The sequence below is a fragment of the Anser brachyrhynchus genome (genome assembly GCF_964034855.1).
Source record: "Anser brachyrhynchus genome assembly, chromosome: Z".
NCBI classification, from domain to species: Eukaryota; Metazoa; Chordata; class Aves; order Anseriformes; family Anatidae; genus Anser; species Anser brachyrhynchus.
Genome location: NC_137697.1, coordinates 80,079,705 through 80,105,330, shown reverse-complemented (window position 1 = coordinate 80,105,330; position 25,626 = coordinate 80,079,705). Strand labels below are relative to the sequence as shown.

At 44.4% G+C, this 25,626-nt stretch overlaps 1 protein-coding gene and 1 long non-coding RNA gene across 10 annotated transcripts in view; one reads left to right on the top strand and one right to left on the bottom strand.

Annotated features, from left to right (window-relative positions):
• The window catches only part of LOC308186078 (fatty acyl-CoA reductase 1-like), a 110,007-nt gene that overhangs the window by 23,650 nt on the left and 60,731 nt on the right, over window positions 1–25,626 (bottom strand). For 2 of the 8 annotated variants that reach the window (XM_080574979.1, XM_080574980.1), the window contains exons 1-6: window positions 22,459–24,952; window positions 7,651–7,738; window positions 5,353–5,528; window positions 2,545–2,724; window positions 1,325–1,502; window positions 245–289 (exon numbers count right to left, since the gene is read on the bottom strand). In XM_080574979.1, coding sequence (XP_080431105.1) covers window positions 245–289; window positions 1,325–1,502; window positions 2,545–2,724; window positions 5,353–5,528; window positions 7,651–7,738; window positions 22,459–22,679 — 888 coding nt within the window. In that variant the 5' untranslated portion in view covers window positions 22,680–24,952. Of the gene's footprint in view, window positions 1–35; window positions 1,503–2,544; window positions 2,725–5,352; window positions 5,529–7,122; window positions 7,739–8,918; window positions 9,277–9,412; window positions 9,831–22,458; window positions 24,953–25,626 lie in introns of those variants that run through there. The other 6 variants (XR_013943895.1, XR_013943896.1, XR_013943897.1 and 3 more) reach the window with 5 other exon arrangements.
• LOC308186090 lies at window positions 12,749–24,966 on the top strand. Of its 2 annotated transcripts, XR_013943902.1 has the most exons (3): window positions 12,937–13,085; window positions 13,179–21,050; window positions 24,952–24,966. It is a non-coding gene; the product is annotated as an uncharacterized lncRNA (long non-coding RNA). The 2 variants fall into 2 exon arrangements; XR_013943903.1 differs by lacking the exon at window positions 24,952–24,966 and having other exon boundaries at window positions 12,749–13,085; window positions 13,179–18,258.

Sequence of the window (25,626 nt, the reverse complement as noted above, 5' to 3'; positions counted from 1 at the left end):
AAGTACTCAGTACTTTCAGTTGTCACCTGCTGTACCTATTAACTCCAGAATACTAGGCTGCAGCCAGTGTCATACTGACAACAACATCTACCGGAACAAGACCTGCTACTGCACCATTGGTAGCTCTCATTGTTCAAAGAATTCCTTTTCCTGCCTTAAAAGAGAAAAAAGACAAGACCCACCAGTAAAACGCAAGAAGCTTTGCTGTCTCCAAAAGGAAGAAACATTTTTTTTCATTACTTACAGCAATGAAGAGGCCACTAGGTCCACTGAAGTTATCAATCCATCCCTATCACAAGCAGGTAGGAAGGAAAGGTTTTCGTGTAGTGAAGTCAACAGTTTAAAGTGAAAATTTGACAAGTTAACCCAGGAGAGCAATACTAATTTCCATGGGTCTAAATGAAGTTCTTCCATAGTAACTTGTTATATCATCAGATTTTGCTACAACTCAGACATGAGATCCACCTGTAGTTTCACTGGCCCCTCCAAATGAGTAGCTAGCTTGCTTATTTCTTAGTTAATAAACCGCAAACTATTTCCTACATAAATACATCATGTTGAAAATATTTCACTAGCTTATATCAACTCAGTTTAACAGTCAATAGCAAAACTGCTTATCTGTCTTTTGTGTTGTTTTTTTTTTTTTTTTTTGAATTTTCAGATAGACATTTTCACTCAACTTCAATGCCAGTGTTTAAACATTATATACTTAATTAAAATTTATATACTTACTGTCTGACATATATGCATATTGTACCTACTCAAAAAGGCATGTGATGTTGATGTATTTTTAAGTGCTTAAGAAATATTCAGCGTTGAACTGGAAAAGCTGTTCCAGCACTATCTCCCATACCGGAAGAGGCATATAGCATATACACTATACATCAATGTAACAGAGTTCATAAAGCTTCTGCCATCTCCTGCCTTGGCTAAAACAAGTGGAGTCCAAACATTTTTACGTCCCACAGACCCCAGTTTCATTAATGATACCATTGAGCTATTGACACACCAAAGCACCTCGAAGAGGGAAAATAGATGAAATTACCTTTCTTACTTCACGATTCTGTATAACTATTTTGTGTGTAAAATAGTATCTCCCATTGTGACAGATGTGTATTGTTCTATGCTTAGAAGTAATTTATCCCCTAAGCTTCCCACATACGAATGCTGTATTTGATATCTTTTGTATGAGAGTTGTTATTCAGAAGCAGTCAAGCCACAGCTTTAAGTTTAAAAGATTTTCCTCTATGAAGGTCACTACATACACAAGCTGTCAATACGTGCTACAGTTTACAGGCGTGAGTCATGTGAAAACTCAACTTACAGGAAAAGGCTCCTTCCAGCTAGCACCAACAACAGATGGCCTTATAACGGCTATGTTTATTTTTGCAGCTTCTTGCTGTACTACATGTTCGGCTAAGGCTTTTGAGTAAGTGTAAGTGTTAGGCCTATCGCCAATCAGTTTAGGTGTAAGATCGTTCACCAGGCCATCATCCATCCACCTACAAAAACAAAATAAGAGGCAAGTGTAAGTTACTGCATACTATTCTACTAGGGAAGCGAAGAAAAAAGGATAACTAGATAAATCAAAAATAATTCTGCAAGTAAAATTAAAATACAATCTTTTCTTCAAAATACCACCCAGGAAAACAAACACGGAAGTATTATCATTACCTCAGTTCATTTTTAATGCTACTGCTGTTATATCTATAATAAGTAGTAAAATGTCTTCCTTACCTTGATAATTATGAAACTAAAAATGATTACCTTACAAAAGGTAAGATTTTCTATGACATGGAGGAAGGGATAGACTGATTTAGAGATATGATTATTATTATTAATTACATTGTATATGACTCATCTCATACTTGTCCCATTTCACTTAGGGCTTGACAGCTACTAAATAAGACTACTAGATAAGACCTCAGGACAGCAAATGTACACAGGCAATACAGAACAAGTAACTTTCCCCTAGTAATATCCAATTTAAGAGTAAAAATCTATAGAACACGGGTATTCAGAAAGCACCAACATTAAAGACCTAACAGAACTGCTTGTACATTTTTGTTTCTGAGCAGTTAAAAGTATTTCAGTATATCAGACCGATCTTGCAATGGCCTTAGGTGGAAGTAGTGAAGGTTGCTGCTAAAGGTGAGCTGCTGTCTTAGTTCTCTCTGTCCTTCACAGTACCAGCACCAGTACATCTGGAACAGTGCAGCTTTCTTCTGTTTGTTTTTAATAGCTCCTGATCTAGCTCCTCATACAGCCGAAGAGCCACCAGTCTCAGCATACAGGAGGCTTCAGGAATGGCCTGGAGCATCTCCCTCTTTCAGCACTGCTCCACACCTAGCTCAGCTTAAAAGCGACCATGAAACCTTAGCCTATTTCCCTTACAGGAAAGGGTAGCATCAGCCATGTATTAGACTAACAGAACACCATCAGCCAGTTTCTTCATCTTTGTTTCTTAATCATTGGTTGGTACTTCATTACTAGGAAGGCACGTGGTTACAGATTACTGAAGTAACTGGAGAAAATAACACATACTCAAGAGAATCCATCAGTTTCTTGGGATCAACAGGAGGTGGATAAACAAATTCCTCAATGTGTTTTTGATTGCAATATGCATACGCAGTCGAAACACGTATGAGTACTTCTAGATTCGTCATTCGGTGTGCCAATGAGAGGAGCTGTTTCGTGGAAAGCACATTTAACTGAACAGCATCTCTGTTGATTAAACAGAAACTTGATTAGTAGAAAGCAAAACAAAAACAGCAAACAAAAAGAAATAACCAGTCAATCCCCTAATTCTTTCCTAAATGCTTCAGTGGTGGCTGTTTATAGAGTAATTCTAACATTCTGGACCCCTTCCTCCACCCCCCAAAAACACTATGGAAGTTAGTATCCTAACCTTCTACTCAGAACAACATGACACATTCCATCTAGAAATTTCTCTCTGTCTTCAGGATAGTTTTCCTAAGTTTCCCCTTGTTCTTACTGGCATCCTCGTGCTCTGTTACTAAACAGGCAAAGTCAGCGTACCTTTGATCTGCTCAAGCTAAATTCTAATCCAGTAAGTTTTTCCTAAAATGTGATGGAACAACTGCAACAGGACACCTAGCTGCCAAATGATATAAATGCCAGTCAATTTTAACAGCAGCTTTGAGCTTCCTAGATCAAGACCTCAGGATGAAGGTTTAGGGGGGCTAGTACGTTGGAAGTGATTATCGTCTTCATGTAAGATAGCACAAGACTCAATAGTGCAACAGGATTACAGGAAGGAAGAAAAAGTGAAAGGAGGAAAAAATAAATAAATCAAGATCCACACTTTCATCCCTCCAACCTGACTGCTTCTCATTAAAACAGAGTCCTTAAGTACACTGTAGCAGGCAAGGTATATCTCTACATTTTGCACTGTATCAGAACACAGCTTACGGACCAACTGCTACGATGATTTTTATGTATTTCAGATCTTCTCTCCAGCCTCTAAAAACTTATTACAAGCACTAGCCTTGTTTACAATGTACAAATCAATTAAGTTGTAAGAATACTGCTAAAAAAACTTCATCAAAATCTTTGCATTGGTGTTACAGTTTAAGGATTCTTTATCACACATTATTACTAAAACATTAGGTGGGCAATGGACAAGGAACCCCCGTCCCAAAGCAATTAAGTCCAGAAAGTGTTACCTCGGAAAAAGTTACTTTATCTAAAATAACGCTTTTTAAGTCTTCAGTGCTTCTTTCAAGAGGTCAAAGGAAAGAGGTTCATAATCATAGCTGTAAGCATTGTTTTAAGATATAGAAACACACAGCCAATACAAATCAGGAAGGGTTCCAAAATAAGCCAAAGTATTTTGCTTTCTTGGCTTTATTCCTACCACTGACCCTGAGCTAAATACTTTGAACTTTACATCAACTAATCCCAGTAATAAATATGTGAAGGCTGCTGGAAGTGATACTCAGATTTGTCAGGTTCCTCAAAAAAAAAAAAAAAAAAAAACGCCATTCTAGCACATCTGCTATGTGCTCCGGCCTCAAATCCTTCCTAAGAAACTAATTTTCTATTTTGCTAAGCAATGCACTAGGCCCTCCAGGAAAGTGTAAACTGCCAGAAGCTTGCTGTATCAAGACCTTTCCACCAGTTTTTCCAATCACATTGAAGTCCCTCTAGACTTTTCACAGGTTGGCAGTTCCCTAGCAGTGAAGGTCCATGAAATAGCGATAAATAGGGGCTACCTTATGTCATTTCAGTATACAGTACAGCACTCTCAGAGAAGTAGTGCCAACATTTTAACAACTCAAAATATTTCTCAACTCAGATTTTCTTTACCTAAGAGTTGCTTTACATTCATAAAAATTGGAGTTATTTTTCACAGTCATTTCTCCAAATTGTTTATTTATTCCAGTGTTTCAACACAGAATCACGTCATTTTTTCTAGAAACAAAGTATCTTTTCTTGCTTTTGGGAATCCTTTTTTTATTACTATTATTTCCTTAATAAACTCTGTACAAGATGGAAGTTATTCAATTTTGAGTTTTAAGCTTTCTCCCTCCGCACCTAATTCTCCCTACACCCTCCAACGCAAACTTGCATTCTTCTTACTGGAGGACTTTCTGAAGGCTGGGCAACATTTAATTCGCTGTTGGTTCATCAACTAAAGAAAGCAAGTACTAGAGCTTCCGCCCCATCCCAGTTTTGGGGAAAAGTTATCCTCTGAAAAGATACACTTGCTTTCTAACAAGGGGAGCTAAAGGAATAGTTTGTGTTCTCTTACACAAAAGAAGCTCCGATATGAGTAGTGAGCACAGTATGTACTGCTTCAGATTATTTATACCCTCTTCAGCCATCCCAGAAATCAGAGCAACACGTGATGTTAGGAAGACTTGGAAAAGCAGTATGTTCTCAAGTCTCTCTCAATTTTTTCCCTTCAAAATGCCTTTGAAATTCAGGTACCGGAATTCAGTAAAAACACCAAGGGGCCTATAACACAGTACAAAAATCATGTTTTTCTTCTAAGCACCAAAAATGGATGTCTTTTTGCCTAAAGCTTGAAAAAGATGTGATTTCTTTCATGTCAAATCGTGTATTCTAACTGCTGGCAAAGCAGGTTTAAATAACGTATCTTCTGTCCGTCTATGAAAAGCAAATGAACACCCAATAGCGAGTTTTAGGTAGGGAGAAAAGTTTAACACCCAAGGGGGAATCATTAAATTGACCAGACACCCAAAAAACAAATGAGATTAGTAGTCAGACAGCCTGAATATTTGCAAGATTTTGCAGACACCTGATTCACCCCTTCCCTCTGAATACCATCAGCTTACCAAACTAGAGAATACAGTATTTTAAACTCACCTTAGCATTTCATTGAATCTGACTGTTGCAGCACAATGAAATATAATACTGATGCAGTCTGTAAGTTTTGGTTGGATTGGGCTACTACGGTCCAGTTCGGGCTGTGTAAGTTCACTTGCAATTACTATTATTTTTTCTTTGAAGTCAGGCTGCTCCTCTCTCAACCTGTCAAAGAGCTGTCAAAAAAAAACCAGGACTAAAAATTCAAACTAATAGCCAGTGAAGATAAAAGACGCATGTTTTATAAGTGAAGATAAAACACATTTTCTGCCCATATATAACTATATTGCCTTATTTCTCAAAATCAGTAGTGTTAAGATAGTGTTTTAGGAGTCCTACAACATGTTACTGACTTACCATGAACATATTCAGTGATGAAGTTGTTCGTATACATTTTAACCCAAGTGGTGAAAACAGAAGTATTGCATGCGTTGCACAGAAAGCAGTGAGATTTCGATGTATACTTCTAAAAAGGAGGAAGAAAACAAAGGAAAAGGCTACAAGTGGGACACAAGCAGCAAGAGAGGAACTGGGTGGACGGACAGCCAGCGGGGCAGAGGGACAGAAGAACCACCCAGGGGCAGGGAGCAGGACAGGTGTGATCGACAGGGTTGGACAGAGAGCCCAACAGAGACACAGCTGCGACAGCCAGGATGACCAAGAGTAATAATAGCAATTTTACTCTTACTGACATCAGAGAGTGTTGGTTTGGGATGAAATCAGAGTTTTAGTTTTTGGATCAGAGATGACTCTGTTGAACAGTCTCTGCCTTTCCAGTATGCGAAAGGAAAAGCCACGAGGATAAGCACAGAAGTATGAAGCTATCATTACCAACAGAGATGCTGGAAGTAGGCTTCTCAGTATCACTTTTGGTACTCGTGGAATAATTGCCTGAAGTAACTAGGCAAATTAAACTAATATTCACATTTTAAAGAAAATGTACAGCATTGAAGAAGCTTTCAGGGTGGAGGGTAGCTGCGCTACCTAAGCGTTACCTAGGCCTCTAACTTTACATGCTATCGCACTAGGGGAACTCGGTGTGCTAACTCTAAGGAACAGTACAGAGCGTAGAGCGGAGTGGAGACATCACGGATAGGCCCTGTGACGAGATGGGGACCCGATGCTCTTGTGCACACCGAGACCGATAAGCTGCACGTTTGCTACCCTGAGCCAATGACCTGTCATGGTTTTGACAAAACGCTGTACTCTAGTGAACTTTTGCTCATTATATCATCATTATAATACCAAAACACACCTCCATCCCAAAAGCTCCATGCCTCCAAGGTGCGACCACCCCTCACTGAGCGTGCAATCTGAATTTCTCCTTTAAACAAAAGCAAGAAAACTTTCTACCAATCATAACCAAGATATGCCTGACTAGAGTCACTCAAGCTCCACCTAAAAGGACAGAAAATAGTCATAGAATATCCTGAGTTGGAAGGGACCCACAAGGATCGTCAAGTCCAACTCCTGGATCCACACAGGTCAACCCAAAAATTCAGACCATGTCACTAAGCGCACGGTCCAAACGCTTCTTGAACTCCAACAGGCTTGGTGCAGTGACTACCGCCCTGGGGAGACTGTTCCAGTGCACGACAACCCTCTCAGTGAAGAACCTCTTCCTGATGTCTAGCCTGAACTTCTCCTGCCGCAGCTTGACACCATTCCTGCAGGTCCTATCACTGGTCACTAAAGAGAACAGATCAGCAGACAATGTAAATTGGCTTAAGTGAAAGGGGATGTTAGGGAAGATACCATCACGAAGGATACCTTTCTGACTTCCGGGATCAGTCGACGGGCTGAGCCTCTTTTCCCCCCGCGTTGGGATGTCATGGGGTAAGATTTGAACACTTGGTTGTACCAGGTGTCTCCATGGAAACTCAGAAATCTCTAGAGCCTTTGTGCCTTTTAACGCATTAATAGCCAGGATGAGTGCCTGTGTATTTCATGTGTGCTCGCTTGCTTTTGCGGACAGTGAATTTATCTCTGGCAATCCAAAGAACCTGTGTCCCTGTTGCTGTAATAAACTGCCCTTCATTGCATTGTTCCTAGCTGTGATAGTTCTCATTGAATGCGACTACATCAATGACGTGCTACATTATTGGTGAATCCGTGACCGTCATAGTTCAGTAACCTGAATCCAACCAGACCCGTAACAGTTAGTCAGCTACGCCCCTTAACATGACAGTATTTCATAGGGAAAAACATAAAGCCTAAGATTTCTCATCCCTGAGGCCTTGGGAGGCAGGCAGAGAAGGAATCCGAGACTCTTAGTGTCTCCTGAGAATCGCAGCTTACAGTTACTCCACCTCTTCTGGTCTCACAGGATGAGGCAGAGGTATCATTAATTCCTTCTCCATCTCGCTGGAAAGAGCTTTTCTCCTCTCTGTGGCAAAGGAAAAAAAATGTTATGATCGTGGGAGTCATTATACAAAGCCACACTCGGTGAATTCACTATTATAGTTAAGATCGTTTTTAATCGAAAACACCTCGGCAGCAATGTTACCACTGCAAACATAGCACTGCAAAAAAATTCAACTCAAGAGAAGGAAAAGGGCGAGCTAAAAGGACAAATAACGTGACCAAAGGCATCTGCAACAACCATCTGGTAGATGGTTTTCCGTAGCCCTCGGATTTCATGGTCGCCTTTCCTGACAAACGAATCCTGGAAGAACAGAAAAGATACACAACGTGTCCACTAAAACTTTTGGGGAGACTACTGAAAAGAAAAACAAAAAATACAGAAACAGCAAGCGGCCAGTACGTCAGTTTTGTTAACAGAGTAACATTAAAATACTAGAAATTTCCACGTTCTGTGTAGCCCCAAGGTGGTGCTGGGTACATCCACTGATATTAACGGGGTGGCACAATGTAAGAGATAGTTAATAGACCAGGTACACCTGAGGTGCACAGATTGCATATCCCAGGCAACAAAAAAGGCACAGCTTGGCACCCAGTTTGGATCAGCTTGCATATGAGTCTGCTCATACAGGAGTATATGCAACAAGCAGAGAAGTCTTTTACTCCACAGACTCAGTTTCATTACGTATATACAGACATATACATATGTATGTATATATATATTTATATAACAAACAAACAGTTTAAACTTTATAACCACTTGAGTAACAACCGTTAGCTACACCTACACTTAAAGCCAGGACTACACTTACGTGATTAAGTAAACATGGAGCCTTATCTGTGAAACGCTGGGAATGCCCCATAACCGCTGGGCATCTTATGCACAGCGTACATAATTTTTGCACAAATGTGCATCTTAATACACAAGGAGGAGGGGCGAGGCGACAAAGGTTTTAGAGACGCGTCAAGACCAGAACAACAACTGGGCAATCGCTCAAATGTGCAAAGGTCAGCTAAAACCTGCGCAATTCCACTGAAGGAAGGAGGCTACCTACTTGTCTGCTTAAAACAACCTCCACAAAGAACATATTACAAAATCAGAAATGAAACCATCGTCCAGCAAAACAAACATCTGGAATACAAAGGGCTAAAACTGACAGCTGAGGTTTGATTCTTTAGCGATGTCAAATGTGTTCAGATCCTACCTGACTTCTCGTGGATGGTGGTGTTGCAGCACAGAAATGAGGGGATCGGGAAGATCACAACAGGCCAAATGTGGTGCTGAGCTCCTAAAGGAGCTGGTGGGATAGCACTGATGAGAGTGAGACAGGCTGTCAGCCTTCTGCACGAGCTGAAGAAAAGGAGCCCAAGTGTCGGAAGAAGCTGTTTCTTCTCATACTTCATTTAATACATAGCGTCTTTAAATCCGGGGCGTCTCCTTAGGGAACAGATAAAGAAGTAGAGTTAGCGGCTCCAAGGACACTTCAGGGTCCTAGTTCTTTTTATAGTTAGCTGCTATCCATAAAATCACACCAGTTAAAATGGAGAGTTATGTTAAAAATTCTGGATAATAACAAAAGTATGGGATTAAAAAAAAAAAAAAACAAACACACGTTTGCATGGAAAGGAGGTCAAATTATCTCTTTCATTTCCCAATTCCCCTGCAAACTCTATGCTCAGATCCTCTTAACTCACTCACCTATCCAAACACCGGGCAGATGCATCAGTTCTCATTGTTCTTGGTAAAAAGACAACATTTTCACGCTTGCTCTCAAATATCATCTCTTTCCAGCACACTTTCCTGCAAGCTATGCTAATTCCTCCAGACTTTTTAATATATGCTAGAAACTTCACTGTTTTATCCTAATGACCATCTCGATGGGAGTCACCGAGCTGCTATCTTTCATTCTGCTGTCTTCACAAATACAAACAAAACAGTACTTCAGCAATGCTCTCTGACAAACTAGGCGATACGTGCATCGACCTCATACATAAGGAAGGAAAGAATTCGTAGACAACATCCAGAAAGTATTACTTTGTTAGATATCAGAGTGGTGGGGCAGAATGACAATGCTACACAAGACTGTACCTATGCTCCTGGGATTGTACACAGTTTGCTGGAATACAAAAAAAAAAAAAAAGTAAGGTCACTGTGTGGAACAAGTTCACTCACTCCATTATTACTGTGAATGATAAGAATATTTTAGTAAGCGTTCTTTTAAACCCGTAGAACTTTTCGGATTTATCTCAACTCGGCTTCATGAAAACTGAAACTTGCAGTGCAAAGATCATTTATAAAAGCTTTTAGCAGCTGACCTTTTAAGGCATGGATTTGGTCACCTTCCTGGTGGGTAATATTCGTCTCTCTCCCCCTTTGCCCCACACCACCAAAAAAAAAGCTTAAAGATCACAAACTGGGACTTCTTGGAGGTGCGACTCCATTTTTCACCTTACCTAATACACACTGTTTCTTCGCTATGCTAAGCTTTCACCATGACTGCATAACAGAGTCTCACTGATACTGTTTCTGTCTGTGAGTTTCATACGACTTCCCCCAATTGAATGAAACGAGCGTTTTCCGTTGTGATGGACGTCAAAACCAGCAATGTCTCTCGTCAGCTGTGGAGTCCTGCTGGCAGTATCACCAGCTGTCACACAACCCCATCTACCTTTTGGGGTCCGCCCCATCCGTCCTCAGCAGTGGGAAGTTCTTCCAGAAGCAAACAGACTGTTATTCGTTCCTCGGTGGAGCTGAGGCTCTGCAAGGCTTTGCTTTTTTTCTTCCCTCACTCCCCCTTCATTTCCAAGCTTAAACTTAACACATAAGCTCGTGGGGCTGCGGCGGGAACCCCCAAATCAAATCCCAGCCCCAGCATCCCACAGTCCCCTGATTCAAAGATCATAAATCCAATTTCTTTAAGTGATTTATTCTTTATTGACGGCGCCGGATGCACGGGGGATCTTTCCGCCTATCGTGCATCCCGAAGTGAAAATCTGTCCCAAATTTATACATCACAGTGATTAATATTTTATTAATGCCTATACATATTCATTATCTAACCCCGCCTACTCTGGCTTCTCATGCTAATCAGTTTTTTGTGTCCTGCGCCTGCGCAGATCCTCTCGGTGGTCTTGGGCAGGGGTCGTCGAGCTGTGGTCGGTGGTCTCAGAGAGGAAGGCCATAAGTCTTCCTCACAGTGTACTTTTCACCCTTGGTCAGGATTCTGCTGAGTTAGCTTTCTTCCTAACCGCAAGGACTGTTTTTTTTTCTTCGATTCTTCTGCTTGTTATTTTCTTATCTTGGATTCCAATGTCTTGTTCGAGATATATTGCCCGTATATGTCCTATTTCGAGATACATTGTCCGTACATCTGTTTCCTGCCCTACACCTAATGTTCTGTTCTCCTTTAATAGTTACATTCTTAACCCTTTCTTATCTGGAATCGCCTCAGCTTCCCTAATCAATCCCCCCTTTTCTTTTCCCCATGCAAATTCTTTTGCATTGCATGCCCTTATCATTAGCAGTATCGCAGTAACATACATACAAATATTCCTACTACCAATAACATAACCAGATCAGTAAAAACTTGTTCTAACTATTGAAAGTTGGGTAACCATGAGGTTAACTTATTCCACATTTCCTCAAAGCCCCATGAAATGTTATCCTTACTAATCTTATACAGAACCTTTGTTTGTTTCTATATTTCCTCTATGTCGGTAGAGAACTTTCCGAATACAAAAATTCTTCTTCCCAGCCTCTACGATATGCATCCCTCAATACCTTGCCATGTACTTTCGTCAGGGAAGCTAATATTGCCATTCGTTGTAACAATTTCCAATTCCAAACAAGTATTACAAAAGACAATATTAAACTTATACCAACTAACATCAACAGAACAATAATTGGGTGACACAATGTGTTCAAAATCCCAGTTGCAGTTGGCGACCATCCAAAGAGTTTGTCCCACCAGCTATGATCTGTGTCTTGTTTTACTCTTTGCAAAACTCTGTTTATTTCTTTTGTATCATGGTGGACAGTGATTAAAGTCTTCTCTCCATCTTCCTGAATGCCTTTTAAAATTTTGATCAGGTCTTGGTGTTTAAGTAATTGCTTCACTAGCGTGAGGTTCATCCCAATAGGTGTGGGTAATAACTTGTGATACATTGTGTTGTTGGACTTGATCAACTGGTGGGATACCACTGGTGCTGAATATAAAAAGTCACACCCCATGATTCTAACAAAGTTACAAATACAAAAGTTAGAATGATTTTTGCTAGGTAGAGTTATGTTTTCCTTATCTACTTCTACAAAAGCACAAGCAGTTCTTAAACACACACAGCCTTGACCAATATATACAAGCACAGTCTTTTGACTAGTATTTGGATGAATTTCAAAGTGGCAAACACCTTGCTCAGTGTCAAGACATACATCCTGAGCATCAATTGTGTTGCTTTCACAAATAAATCCTTGTTGTTCCCGGGTAACACATGATTCTAGATTCACAGACTGCCATTTCCCGTTCTTCATCCGGGCCCAGGTTCTATGCTCTGAAGGATAGAGCACTGTTTCCTCATGATTTAATCCTAGTGCAATAACGGGGTGGATAACATAAACTGTAGCATTACGTATAGTAAGCACAAAGGCAGTAGCCATGTTAATAATGGGATCATAGGTAAAATTTACCAGAGTCCACCAAGATTGGAACTTCTTTTCAAAATCATTGGCATCGTCCCAAACAATCTTTCGGACTTCAGCCGGAAAAATGCCTTCACTTCCTTCCCTAATGATCAAGGCAGCCGTTGCCTGCATCCATAACTGTACCTGTATACAACTAAGAGCTAAAGATACATTATCTTGCGCCATACTAAGTGCATCTATTATTAGTCTGTGGTCCTGGTCTTCAGCCTTTTCCCATATTGGTAACACCTTTGAAACTTGCCATTGGCTAGTTCCCAATGCCAGTAAGGATGATTGCAGGGGCTGTTTTAGTTTTGTCAAATCACTTGTTGCTGTGGCTAGCTTATTCATTAGTATTTCTGAATCAATTCCATTTAAAACTCCTAATCCTGTTCCTAGCATTCCAGTTAAGTCTCTTTGTGTTCTGCCCCTGAGGTGTACTTGCTTTTGTGACCATACTGTCCAGCCTTCTAATGATGTCTTTAGGAAAGGAGAACAGGCTGGTTGAACTGCTGAGATGTCAATTTGTATTAGCAATTCAACACGCTTGAGAGACCATTCTGGATTAAATAACAATTGTTGTTGGCCTGTGTTCCTTACTACATATGGGCCTGTTTCATAAATTTTGGGTTCCAGCTTGACTGGGGCTTGGGCATAGGTTGTAGGGGAAGGAAGTGCAATAGGGGGTCTCACTGTCGTAGGAGGTATAGCATATATTGTAAAATTTATCATGAGGCTCTCGCCTTCCTTGATCTCGAGCTTTTGACCATTATTAGTCCAAAAACAGTTAACTGCTACAGTCTGTGTTAATATAAAATTATACCAACAATCTAATTTACCTGGGCGGATACAACCTTCTTGTTGGCCACTTTTGGAAGTCGGTTTTACTAAAATCCCCGTTGCTTTCTCATGGGCTGTTCCATTAATCATTCGGCACCCTATTTCAATTTCGTCCCCTACAGTTCTTTGGTGTATCCACCCTTCCCCTAAATTTTGCCATTCTGATAATGCATGTAAATGATCACCATTTGTTCGCCAAATAACCACAACAGCTAACTTTCCATTAATGCTCTTATCCTCCGTGGTTACGGCTTCAGACCAAGGCCACCCACCATTCTCTATCATCATAGAAGCACCTTCCAATTCTTGAATCACAATTACAACTATAAGCCACAGAAATAAAACAATTCTGTTAACTAAATTTCTGCTAACTACATTACTAAATACTCCTGACCATAGTGTCTTCATTTTGCTTGACTGAACTTTAGTTTCAGTTCACCGTCACCCAGCGTTACTTTCCAGGGGGCTTTTGGAGCTTTCTTCACTCTCGAATAATGGATCCAGGCCGTTTGCTCCTTAATCTTGATGGCGGTATGTGTTAGCAGCACCTGGTATGGTCCCGTCCACTTTTCTTCCAAAGGGTGACCTGCAAATGCTTTTACATACACATAATCCCCAGGTTTAAAGGGGTGGATTGGTTGGTCCAGCCCTCTAGCCCTGGTTCCTGAGACAACTTTAGATATTTGATCCAACTGTTTTTGGAGTCCTATTAAATAATTATACAAGTATCCCGACCCCAGTTGCGTCAGGTCCTCCCCGCTGAACAAAAACTGATAGGGTCTTCCGTATAATATTTCAAAAGGGCTTAGATTTTCCTTTGTCCGTGGTTTTACTCTAATTCTAAGTAAAGCCAAAGGGAGAGACTGAGGCCATGATAAATTAGTCTCTTGTCCTATTTTGGCTATTTGTTGTTTGATTAGATGATTCATCTTTTCCACTTGTCCGCTTGCCTGTGGTCTGTAAGGGGTATGGAGTTGCCAGTCTACCCCTAAGACCTTACTTACTTCTTGAACTATTTGCGCACAAAAATGAGAGCCTCTATCTGAGGACATTGCTGCCGGAATTCCAAAACGCGGTATTATCTCATTCAGTAAAACCTTAACCACTTCTCTTGCCTTGTTGGTTCGACAGGGAAAAGCCTCCGGCCACCCGGAAAAAGTATCTGTCAAAACCAACAAGTATCGATACCCCCCTTTTCTTGGCAGTTCTGAAAAATCTATCTGCCATTGTTGTCCTGGATAGTTTCCTTTACTGATTATTCCGACCTTTACCCTATTTTCTGTATTAGGGTTATGATGCAAACAAATACTGCATTGCTGGGTTACTTGTTTTACCGTAGTATACAGATTTCTTCCCACCAAGACTCGACTCAGATTTTTATATAAGGTGTCTGCTCCCCAATGAGTCTTATGTTCTGCCATGACCGTAGGCCATATTAAATTAGAGGGTAGTACAACCCTATTATCTTTCAGGTATACCCATCCATCACTCCTTGCTTTTCCTCCCAGGTCCCCAATTAACTTTTGATCTTCCCGTGTGTACCTAGGTTCCTGTCCTTCACCTAAAGTTTGTATTTTACCGTCTGGTATTAAAGTGAGCGCTTCTGCCTCAGCCTATCTGGCCACCCTTTTTGCTTCTTGGTCAGCCAATCGGTTCCCTACCTCGAAGTCAGCGGTTCCTTTTTGGTGTCCCCGGCAATGTATAACAGCCACCTTCTCTGGGTGCTTTACCGCTTCCAACAACTTCAAAATCTCCTCAGCATATTTTATTTGTTTTCCTTGGGCCGTTAATAATCCTCGTTCCTTCCAGATAGCCCCATGTGCATGCATCACACCAAATGCAACTTAAGAGTCTGTCCAGATATTTACTTTCTTTCCTGCTGCTAGTTCCAATGCCCGCATAAGGGCAACTATTTCTGCTTTCTGAGCAGACGTCCCAGGGGGTAATGGTTTCGACTCAATTACCTGTTGAGTGGTCGTCACCGCATACCCTGCTTTGCGTTGTCCTTGTTTCACAAAGCTGCTTCCATCAGTATACCATGATTCGTCCGCGTCTTCCAAGGGCTCCTCCTTGAGATCTGGTCGGCTAGAATACACAGTTTCCATAGTTTCGATACAATCGTGGACCACTGGCTCGTCAGGAGCGTTACTAAGGAAAGAAGCTGGGTTCACAATGTTAGTAACCACAATTTCTACGTCATCTTGCTCCACCAGTATTGCTTGGTATTTTAAAAATCTTTGAGGGGATAACCACTGTGCCCCTTTCTGCTCCAAGACTGCCGAGACAGTGTGTGATACCAGCACGGTTATCTTCTGTCCCATAGTGAACTTCCGAGCCTCCTGTATATTCATGATGACAGCGGCCACCACTCGAAGGCAACCCGGCCAACCTTTACTTACTTCATCCAGTTGTTTAGAGAAGTAGGCCACAGCTCTCCTGTAGAGAGATTCAAACCCCTCCCATTCAAACCCAGAAAATTAAGGAGACTTATCGTCCATTGCATGCAGCTGCTCCTATTCTCAGTGGCTATCAAAAGGTCATCAACATATTGCAGCAGAACTCCTTCGGTGTTTGGGGCCTCCCAAACCTCAAGCTCTTTTGCTAGTTGATTCCCAAAAATTGTGGGGCTGTTTTTGAATCCCTGCGGCAATACGGTCCAGGTCAATTGAGCCTTTCGTCCTGAGTCTGGATTTTCCCATTCAAAAGCAAAAAGCTTCTGACTTTCTGGGGCTAAAGTCAGGCAGAAGAAGGCATCTTTTAAATCCAGTACGGTAAACCAAACTAAATTATCTTTTAATTTAGTCAGTAATGTGTACGGGTTGGCTACCACAGGGTGTATATCTTCAGTGATCTTATTTATAGCTCTTAAATCCTGCACTAATCTATAGTTCTTCCCATCTGGCTTCTTAATTGGTAGTATAGGAGTATTATATTCAGATTCACACTCAACCAGCAGTCCATGTTTTAAAAACTTATCCACTATCCCCTTAATTCCTTTCCTGTCTTCTAATCTTAGGGGATATTGCTTAATCTTAACTGGCCTTTCCCCTGGCTTTAATCTCACCACTATCGGGGCTGCATTTTTGGCTCGCCCAGGGATTTCAGTAGCCCAGACTCCTGGGTAAACTTGGTCTAAAATCTCCAAAGGTACTTTACCAATGGGGTCTGCTTGTATCAGCGTTAAGCTTAGCGCGGTTATCAGCTTTTCTTCTCTCACTTTTAACCCCACCTTCCCTTTTTCAAAGACAATTTCCGCTTCTAATTGTTCTAGTAAATCTCGCCCCAGCAAAGACTTCGGGGATCCTGGTAAATATAAAAACCTATGTATTCCCATCTGTTTCCCTAACTTATATTTTAAAGGCCTTAGGAAAAAGGCTTTCTCGTGCTGGCCTGTAGCTCCTATCACCGTCACAAAATCCTCATCCTCTGGTATCAATTTCTGGTTTAATACAGAATAAGTCGCTCCTGTGTCAATTAAAAACTCCACTTCCTGTCCTGATTTCCCTAGCTTAATTTTAACCAGCGGATCTGCTAGGGTAGAATCCCCCGGTCCACTTCATTGGTCGGGAGATACACTAGCTACCATCAATCTGTTCTTCTCCCATTGTTTCGGACATTCCCTTTTCCAATGACCCACTTCCCTACAATATGCACACTGATTCGGTCTCAGGGGAGGCTTTACTGACCTTCCCCTTATCCCATTCCCTCTTCCTTTTCCCTGAAAAAGTTCTTCTTGCCTCTGTAAGGCCGCAACAGTTGCCGCAGCAATAGCCCTACCCAGCCTTTGTTTCTCATTCCCTTCTCGATTCCTAAATACCCTCCATGCCTCTTCCACCAGCCTTTCTAAATCTCTCACATCCGGCTCTTTCATTTTCTGAAGCTTCCGCCTTATATCGTCCGCAGACTGACCCAAGAACAATGATACTAGCTGGACTTTACCTTCCTCAGAAGAGGGGTCTATCGTTGTAAATTTTTGCATTGCTGTCCTTAGTCGATCGAGAAATTCTGACGGGGTCTCAGTTTGCCCCTGTTTTATGGTATATAACCTAGACCAGTTTACAGACTTTGGTATCGCACTTTCCAAGGCGATCCTAATCCATTCCTGATATCTTTTTAATAACCTATAATCACCCTCATCGTTATAGTCCCAGTTTGGGTCCACTCTGGGCACATATACCTCCACAGTTCCAGGTAAAACTCCTGACGTTACCTGGGTCTGTACTTGAGTTTGTGCATTCTTAATTATCAGTTGCTTTTCCGTTTCCGATAATGCTGCCAGCATTATCTCTATATCTTTCCAATCGGGATCTAAATTCTTTACAATCAGCTCAAACCTCCGGGCCACTGATTCTGGATCATCCCGGTATCCTTTCACAGCTTCCTTCCATGAATCTAACTCAGCAGTTGTGAAAGGTACTTTTAGCCGAGCTGGTCCGTTAGCCCCCATAGCCTGTCGTAACGGGGCTTGAATAACGGGCCCGACCTTACTTCAGGTTCGAGCCGTGATCGGGGTAAAGTCTCCATTCCCCCAACTCTCATTTTTCTTATCTATTCTGCCGTTTCCTGGGCTCGCCCCCACGCCTCGTTCTATTATCTGGGGCGGGAGGACATAATCCTCCATTCTCTCCTCTGACTCATTGAATTTCAAACATCTCTGCCCGATACTGCACGCCGAACAACATCTTTTCATTTTTCCTGCCCCTTCCTTCTTCATATCCTTTTCTATTGCCAGGATCAAAGGATCCTGTGGGGCTAAGTTAATTCCACACTCCTTCTGCCATTCCGGGTGGTTTCTCAAAGTGAAAAACATATCTGCGTATGACACCTCATCCCACTTTCCTTCTCTCCTTAGAAACAACATTAACTGTAGTAAAGTATTATAATTTAAGGTTCCATTCAGTGGCCATTTTTCCTCACAATCCAACTTATAAAGTGGCCACCATTGATTACAATATTTTATCAACGTTTTCTTATTTTCAGTTCCACCGGGGGATCCCCCTATATCTTTCCAATGACTCAAGATACATCCCAACGGGCTTTTCTTCGGAATCCCACTACTCTGCTGCCCCCCCATGTTACAGTTCAGAATGTTTCTTGTTACACAATACAAGCCGGCAGCTTTCCACAATAACACCAAGATCCTAGTAACGTTATAAAGAGTACAATCAAAATCCCAATGACAATAGCCAAGGTCAAGTTCCACATTTAAACACAACGTAATACCAACCTCGCATGCAAAGGTTATTTGTTTCCCAACAGCAACTGAGTGCTTTCCAAAAAACCAAATGCCGTCCTGCAGAAAACTTTTACTTTCCGACTTACAGACGACCCCAATTGACCGGTCAACCAAATAAACCAAAATAAAGAATATAATCACTTACAATGATGGGGTCCGTGTCTGCCTCCGCAGTGATCCGTTGAGTCGAGGAGTCCCTCCGGGAAATCCCAGGGGTACCCTAGGGAGTCCTGTTCCCAGCGGGTCCTGCGGTCCGACAGAGAAGAAGTCCCATCTGGGGTGCCAGATTGATTCAAAGATCATAAATCCAATTTCTTTAAGTGATTTATTCTTTATTGACGGCGCCGGATGCACGGGGGATCTTTCCGCCTATCGTGCATCCCGAAGTGAAAAGCCGTCCCAAATTCATACATCACAGTGATTAATATTTTATTAACGCCTATACATATTCATTATCTAACCCCGCCTACTCTGGCTTCTCATGCTAATCAGTTTTTTGTGTCCTGCGCCTGCGCAGATCCTCTCGGTGGTCTTGGGCAGGGGTCGTCGAGCTGTGGTCGGTGGTCTCAGAGAGGAAGGCCATAAGTCTTCCTCACAGTGTACTTTTCACCCTTGGTCAGGATTCTGCTGAGTTAGCTTTCTTCCTAACCGCAAGGACTGTTTTTTTTTCTTCGATTCTTCTGCTTCTTATTTTCTTATCTTGGATTCCAATGTCTTGTTCGAGATATATTGCCCGTATATGTCCTATTTCGAGATACATTGTCCGTACATCTGTTTCCTGCCCTACACCTAATGTTCTGTTCTCCTTTAATAGTTACATTCTTAACCCTTTCTTATCTGGAATCGCCTCAGCTTCCCTAATCACCCCTACTCTCAGGCCCATCAAGCTACAAATGCACACAATGCTACAGACTGCAGTGGGCAGGTCCTTCAGGGCAGGGATGTCCTCATCTTTTCAGGTGATGTTCAGCTCCCTGAAAGGGCTGAAATACCACGCCCATACTCACTTCCCCTACTTGATTCACACAGGTGTAGTCAGGGGAGCAGGGCCACGCCAGCACTCCCTGCTCACAAAGCCGACTGCCTACCTCCAGGTTTGCATCATTTCCCTGGATTACTACTTCTGACACATTCCTGCTACAAAAGCATAGCTCACTGGCATTACGCAACCAAACGCGTGGATTGTGCTGTCTGCAGTATTTTGTCCCACACGCTCCTGCCCCAGGACAGTTATTTAATCAGCTGGTGAGCCCGTGCCTCGAGCAAGCATCTTGCTGGGTAACCAGCTCCTAGCCTTGAGGGGACACGTGAGAACTTCCAACTTTGTTTCCTGGTAATGGCTGAAGTAAAAGCAGTAGGGAAAACCCCTGGAAGAAAAGTCTTCCTTAAGCTGAAGACCTGCAATATCGCAAAACTGCTATGAAATATTACGAAGGCAGAAGGATGGCTCAGTCAGCCCACTCTGACCAAATGTCAGTGACCTCCCAAAGGTCTTTCTGTTTGCAGGAGCCCGTTTTTGAGATACTTTTGTGCTGCTACCCTAGTGCATGCTGTGTGTTTCTCAGGCCACCTAAAATTCTAGAAATGCAACAGTTCTGGTTTTCCCACCTATTTATTATTAGTACCATTCTTTCAAGACAGTCAAAAGAAGGAATTTATGGTTTTATTTGGTAGAGAGTGAAATCACTTTCGCTATTATGCTGTCACCAAAGTCAGCTGAAACTATAACAGAATGATAAATGAGAGATAAAATAATTTTTCTTTCTTGGATAGCGTTTGCTTCAAATACTCATGCCAGAACCAGTTTAAGGAATCCACGGGTTCCAAGGGAGGGAGGCTTGCCAAAACACATTCTGTCTTTCTGATAATTTCTCAATGGAGCATTTCTCCCTTTGGTATTACTGGGGTAAGGACAATGACTTGGATTTCAGAGAAGCAAGGTTTGCAAGGATAGGTAGTATCTTGAGATAGATGAGATTTCAGGGATACAACCTCGATACCTACCAAAACCTGAATTCCACAATGTTGCTTCTGCAATCTGAGGGACAAACTCTTTTGCCACAGACGGGCAGGGATATCGGACCAGCGCAGAGGATCGCTTCAGGAGTCAGCAGAAGTGGTAACGAGAGAGCTGCATCCCCCTGTGATAGATACCTGTGCCCGAACAAGCTTTCCTTCCGCTCATAGGGAAAAGACCTGGCGTCCTACAAAAAGTCTCACGTCTACCACTTTGGGGGGTTCTCAGTCAGCTTGTCTGTGCTTCAGCTTCCCTTTGAAGGAAGTGGAAAAGTACATAAAAACCTCCTTCTGGTAGCTCGGCACTGACCTGCAAGCCAGCACCAGCAGCAGGGCTCTGTCACGCTTCGGCCCGGAGAAGAGGAGGCTCTGGGGAGACCTCATTACTACCTTTAAACACGTATAATGGACTCACAAAAAAAGACAGGCAAGGACTTTTTACCAGGGCCTGTAGTGACAGGGCAAGGCAACAGCTATAAACTGAAAGAGGACAGATTTAGATCGGACAAAAGGAAGAAATTCTTCACGATGAGGGTAGTAAGACACTGGAACGGGCTGCCCAGAGAAGTTGTGGAGGCCCCATTACTGGAGGTGCTCAAAGCTGGGCTGGATTGGGCTTTGAGCTACCTGACCTAGTGAAAGACGCTGCTGATCGTGGCAAGGGGGATGGACTAGATGATCTTCAAGTGTCCCTTCCAACCCAAACCAGTCTGCGATTCCGTGAAAGGAATTGCCTCCCAAGTCTTTTTTGGCCAACCACAACTAGCATTCTGGAAAGCCCTGCAAGCACCTGTTCATTATTTCTAGGATAATTCTTAAAGCTGAAGCGGGACAAAGTTTTGTCCACAAAGGCCTTTGGGAAGACTACTGAAAGGAAAACCAAGGCAAACCAAAAAACTAGGAACAGCAAGCGGCTAGTACGTCGGTTTTGTTAACAGAGTAACACTAACGTACCAGAAATTTCCACGTTATTTGCCCTCTACCTTGAAAAAGTCACCCAATTCTGTCAGTGTTCACCATCAGCATTTTTTTTGAATTTTCACATGGACATCCGAGAAAAATATTTCAAGTCCCCGTCACTGAGGGAGAAGAGGAGAGAAAAAAAAGAGGTGGGGGAGAAGTGCAGCCATTCCTTTCCTCGGTAACGTGAGCAAAAAGCTCAGGCGCTCGGCAACAATGTGCTTTGAAAGATAAAACACAGAAAAAACTACACGTTATTTAATCTCAGCTGTAGAGTCACGTGTATGTGTACCTGCTCATTTATTCATCTGCCAGTATATTTTGCTACAGAACGTAGAAACTGCAAGGTTACTACTGCCTTTTGTAACCGATGGGATCTTCGGTAGCGTTGGTAATGGAAGATGAAATATACAATATCGCTTAGAGAAATACAAGATCGCTTAGAGAACCGGTTGTCAGAACGGAGGGAGAGGAAAACCTCCGAGGCGCAGCCCGACGATCGAGCGCGGCGAGGACCCGCGCCCGGCCGCCGCAGCCCCCACCCCTCCCGGCCCGACGCTCCGGGGAAGCGCCCCCGAAGGCTCTGGCTCGCCTCACCGCCGGCAGCCGCGCTCGCAGCCAGCGGCAACCTGCGCCTCCCGGCGCGCACGGCCCGGCCCCGGCCCCGGCCCCGGCTCGGGGAACGACCGGCCGCGCGCCCCGGAGCCCACGTGGCCGCCCGGCACCACAGAACTACAGCTCCCAGCATGCCGCGGGACGGAGCAGTCCATCCGCCCCAGAGGAAAGTCGGCCAAGCATACACAACCCCCCCCCCGCCGCTCCGCCTCCCTCTCCCCCAGCCCCCCGAAGCCCCGCGCAGCGCAGACCCCGCAGCACACTCGGCCCGGTCCGGTGTGGCGCGGCGCGGCGCCGCCCCCGCCCCGCGGAACGGCCTTTCCGCAGAAGCCGCCGACCGCGTGGCGCCCCGACCGCCCGCCCTGCCCCGTCCTTTCTGGGGGCAGCACCGACCACCAACCTCGTTGCGGCACCGCGCCTCGGCGGCGCGGCCCGTCCCGTCCGGGCCCGTCCCGGCTCCCGCTCCAGAGAAGGGCGCCTCCATTTTGCCGCGGGCAGGGGTCCTGCGGCGCCGCCCGGCTCCCCCTCCCTAGGCGAGAGCGGCAGAGTCGCAGGCAGGGCTTCCCGGAGCAGCGCTGATGTGCGAGCCACAACAACAAAAAAAAAAAAAAAAAAAAGCATGCCACTCACAGCTTTATGCGTTTACGCAGCTTAGGGCAGAGATTGCCCGTGTTGCCCTTTTTTTTTGTTGTTGTTCTTAAGAAGGTCGGGTGTGCTTTGTCCTCTCTCATTGCATATTGCAAGAGGAACAAGAAAACCTCCTCCGGAGGCTGGAATTGCTCAAAAAAGAGCACCCCATTAATAACACAGTTATTCGGCTGGAAATCAGTCTTGGTTATGCACAAGAACAACAGAGTTCCCGTCTCATCACAGAGCTTAGCCATGGCGCCTCTGCTCCGCTCTACACTCTGTACTGCTGTTCCTCTTAGAGTCAGCACGCCAGGTTCCCCCAGTGTGATCAACATCTAAGGCTGGAGGCCTCGGGATCTTTTATGCAGAGCAGCTACACTCCACCCTGGAAGCTTCTTCAGCACTGTACCTTTTCTTTAAAATGGGAATATCAGTTTAATTTTCAGGTCACCTGAGGCAATTATTCCCCACGGCAAGGACTAGGAATGCTAAGTAGAGGAGAAAATGAGTGTTGTGGGCCTCAAGCGTGCGCAAAGAGCGTAAGGAGGGCTCCTGAGAGGACGGAGGAACAAAGGGAAAGCTGCTTACTTCTGACAAGTCGTCCTCGATCTTCGTGCCACGGACGTTTGTCCCACACGCTCGGCGCACGAGTTAGGGGTCCCCGTACATTTGAAGGCTTCTTACCTCTGAGAAGTTCCCCCCAGGCTTTCTTCCGCCAGACGATGGCTTTCCCGGGGACTTGCCGCCCCGCACGGAGAGATCCCTGCCCAAGCAGCTCACGGCCTGCGACGCCACGCGCGTGCAGCCATTCTCAGGAAGAGGCACGCGCGGCTTTACAGCCTGAGTGGGAAATGGCAAGCGTTTCCTCGGGGCAGGTTTTCCACCATCATCTGCCTCCGCAGGAAAGGGAAAAGTCGCTGCTGTTGGCTGCTCCTCCTAACATTCCTAACATCCCCCCACCTCCCCGATCCCACCTTCCCCTGCTGATTTTGGTCCTCTCGGGTCGCTGCTCGGTACCCTCTCTGCAGCTATCCCTATTGTGGGAATGGCAGACAACCCCGCAGGTCGTCCGTACCCAACAGCCTGAAGGATCCGGTTACCCGGAAAGTTTTGACAAGAGATTACAGAAAAAGAGTCGCACCTCTGCGCAACGCATCCCCCTTTCCAGAGACATGCAAAGACGTCACAGGCGACCTCCCTGTAACTTTTTCAAATTCGGCAACGGTTTGCGGTGGGTATTATGAAAAATAACATTAGAAAGAGAAGACCGGTTCCTGACAAGTTCCCGAAGCCAGGAGAACTTGCCCAATCAACCCCAAACCGTTCGCTAGAGTAACTTGTTAGTCCGTTTCCTTTTGAAAGCCAAACGAGGAGGCGCGCGTTCTACTCTTTCCCATCCGTGTTCTCGTTCCAGCTTAACCCGGCAGGCGGCCAGAGCGAATGGCTGAGTGGTGCTTTTCTCCCCACCGTGGGAGACTCGGGAAGAAAAAGTAGTCAAAGCTCGTGGGGTCGGATAAAGACGGTTTAATAGGACAAAGAAGGCAGGGAAATCATAACAACGATGAGGAGGGAACGTTGCAAAGCAAGCGATGCGTGATGCTATTGCTCACCACCTGCTGACTGACGCCCAGCCCTCCCCGAGCAGCGGTCCCCCCCCACCCCCCGCCATCCTGTTCTCCACCGTTCCACGGGACAGGTTAAGAAAGGGGCCAGGCAGCAGGACACTCAGCGCAGCTCCCGCTCTGGGTGCTGCCGGGACGATTTCATGGTTCAGGCGCATCTTGCTCGCTCTCTCCCCCGGCTTCCTCCTCGGTAAGGATCCGGAGGCTGAGCTGTCACCCCCTGGGAGAACACACCAAGAAGAAAGGAGAAGGAAAGCTTTTGCTTCCCTGGCCACAGCGTGTTAGAACCCCAGCAGGCAGCTGAGCACCACACAGCTGTTCTCTTACTCCGTCCTTGCACCGGGAGTAGGGAGAGAGCTGGAGGGTCCAAAGGGAGAAAAGTCATGCATTGAGGGAGTGCCCAAAGAGAGTGGGCTGGCTTCTCCTGCGATGTCAGCCATTGCTGCGATGAGCACTGAGCCAGGGCCAGGGAAGGCGCTGCAGCTGACATGCGGGACAATGGAGGGATCAGAAGCAGCCAGCGTGGGTTTCTGAAGGGCTGGTCCTAGGTCTTTGTGCCTAAAAGCAGGACTCCGCAGAACCACCAGCAGGGGACAGGTATCAACCCTTGGGCTACGGGGTCCTCAGGGTTCATCCCCGAGTACTTTCTAATTCTGACCCCGAGTCTCTCATATGATTTCTATGTTGTGGGTTGTTACTGTTTCAGTTGGATAAGCGGATATTTCTGCTCTATAGGAATTACTCTTGGTCTGGGGGGGTGTTAGTTCTTTCCCATTCTTGCATAGCTGCCTGGCAAATCATTTCCCTCCTAAACATTCCTCTCCAGTGAATAACATACTCAAGATTGACATTTCCCTCTCAGGAATACAAATTAGGCCTTAGAAGGGGATTTGACTGTTCTGCTAGGCCCGCAATTAAAGGCTTCATTTCCTTCTGAAAACTCCTAACCTCTCTGCTGGTAAGGGGGGAGTGGCACCGGCCCCAGGTCGGCCCTGCACGGCCCCGAGGCCCCACCGGGACCCCCCCCCCCCCCCCGGCTCCTTTTATTCCCAGACGAGCCCCCAAATTGTGAGAAACATCTCAAATAATTTTCTTCAGACAGGATCTTCTGCGAAGCTATTTTATTTTTGATTGCAATGGCAGGCATCCTGTCAATTAGGAGCACAGTTTAGTAAACAAATCATAACCTTTTATTCCCAATTACCCGACGCCTGATCACCTCCCCTGTTTCCTCATTGGCTGAGTACTACAGGTTCACAAGCTACTCGACGCTCCTCTATACCATATATGTACAAGTTTTCTTTTTTTCAACCCTT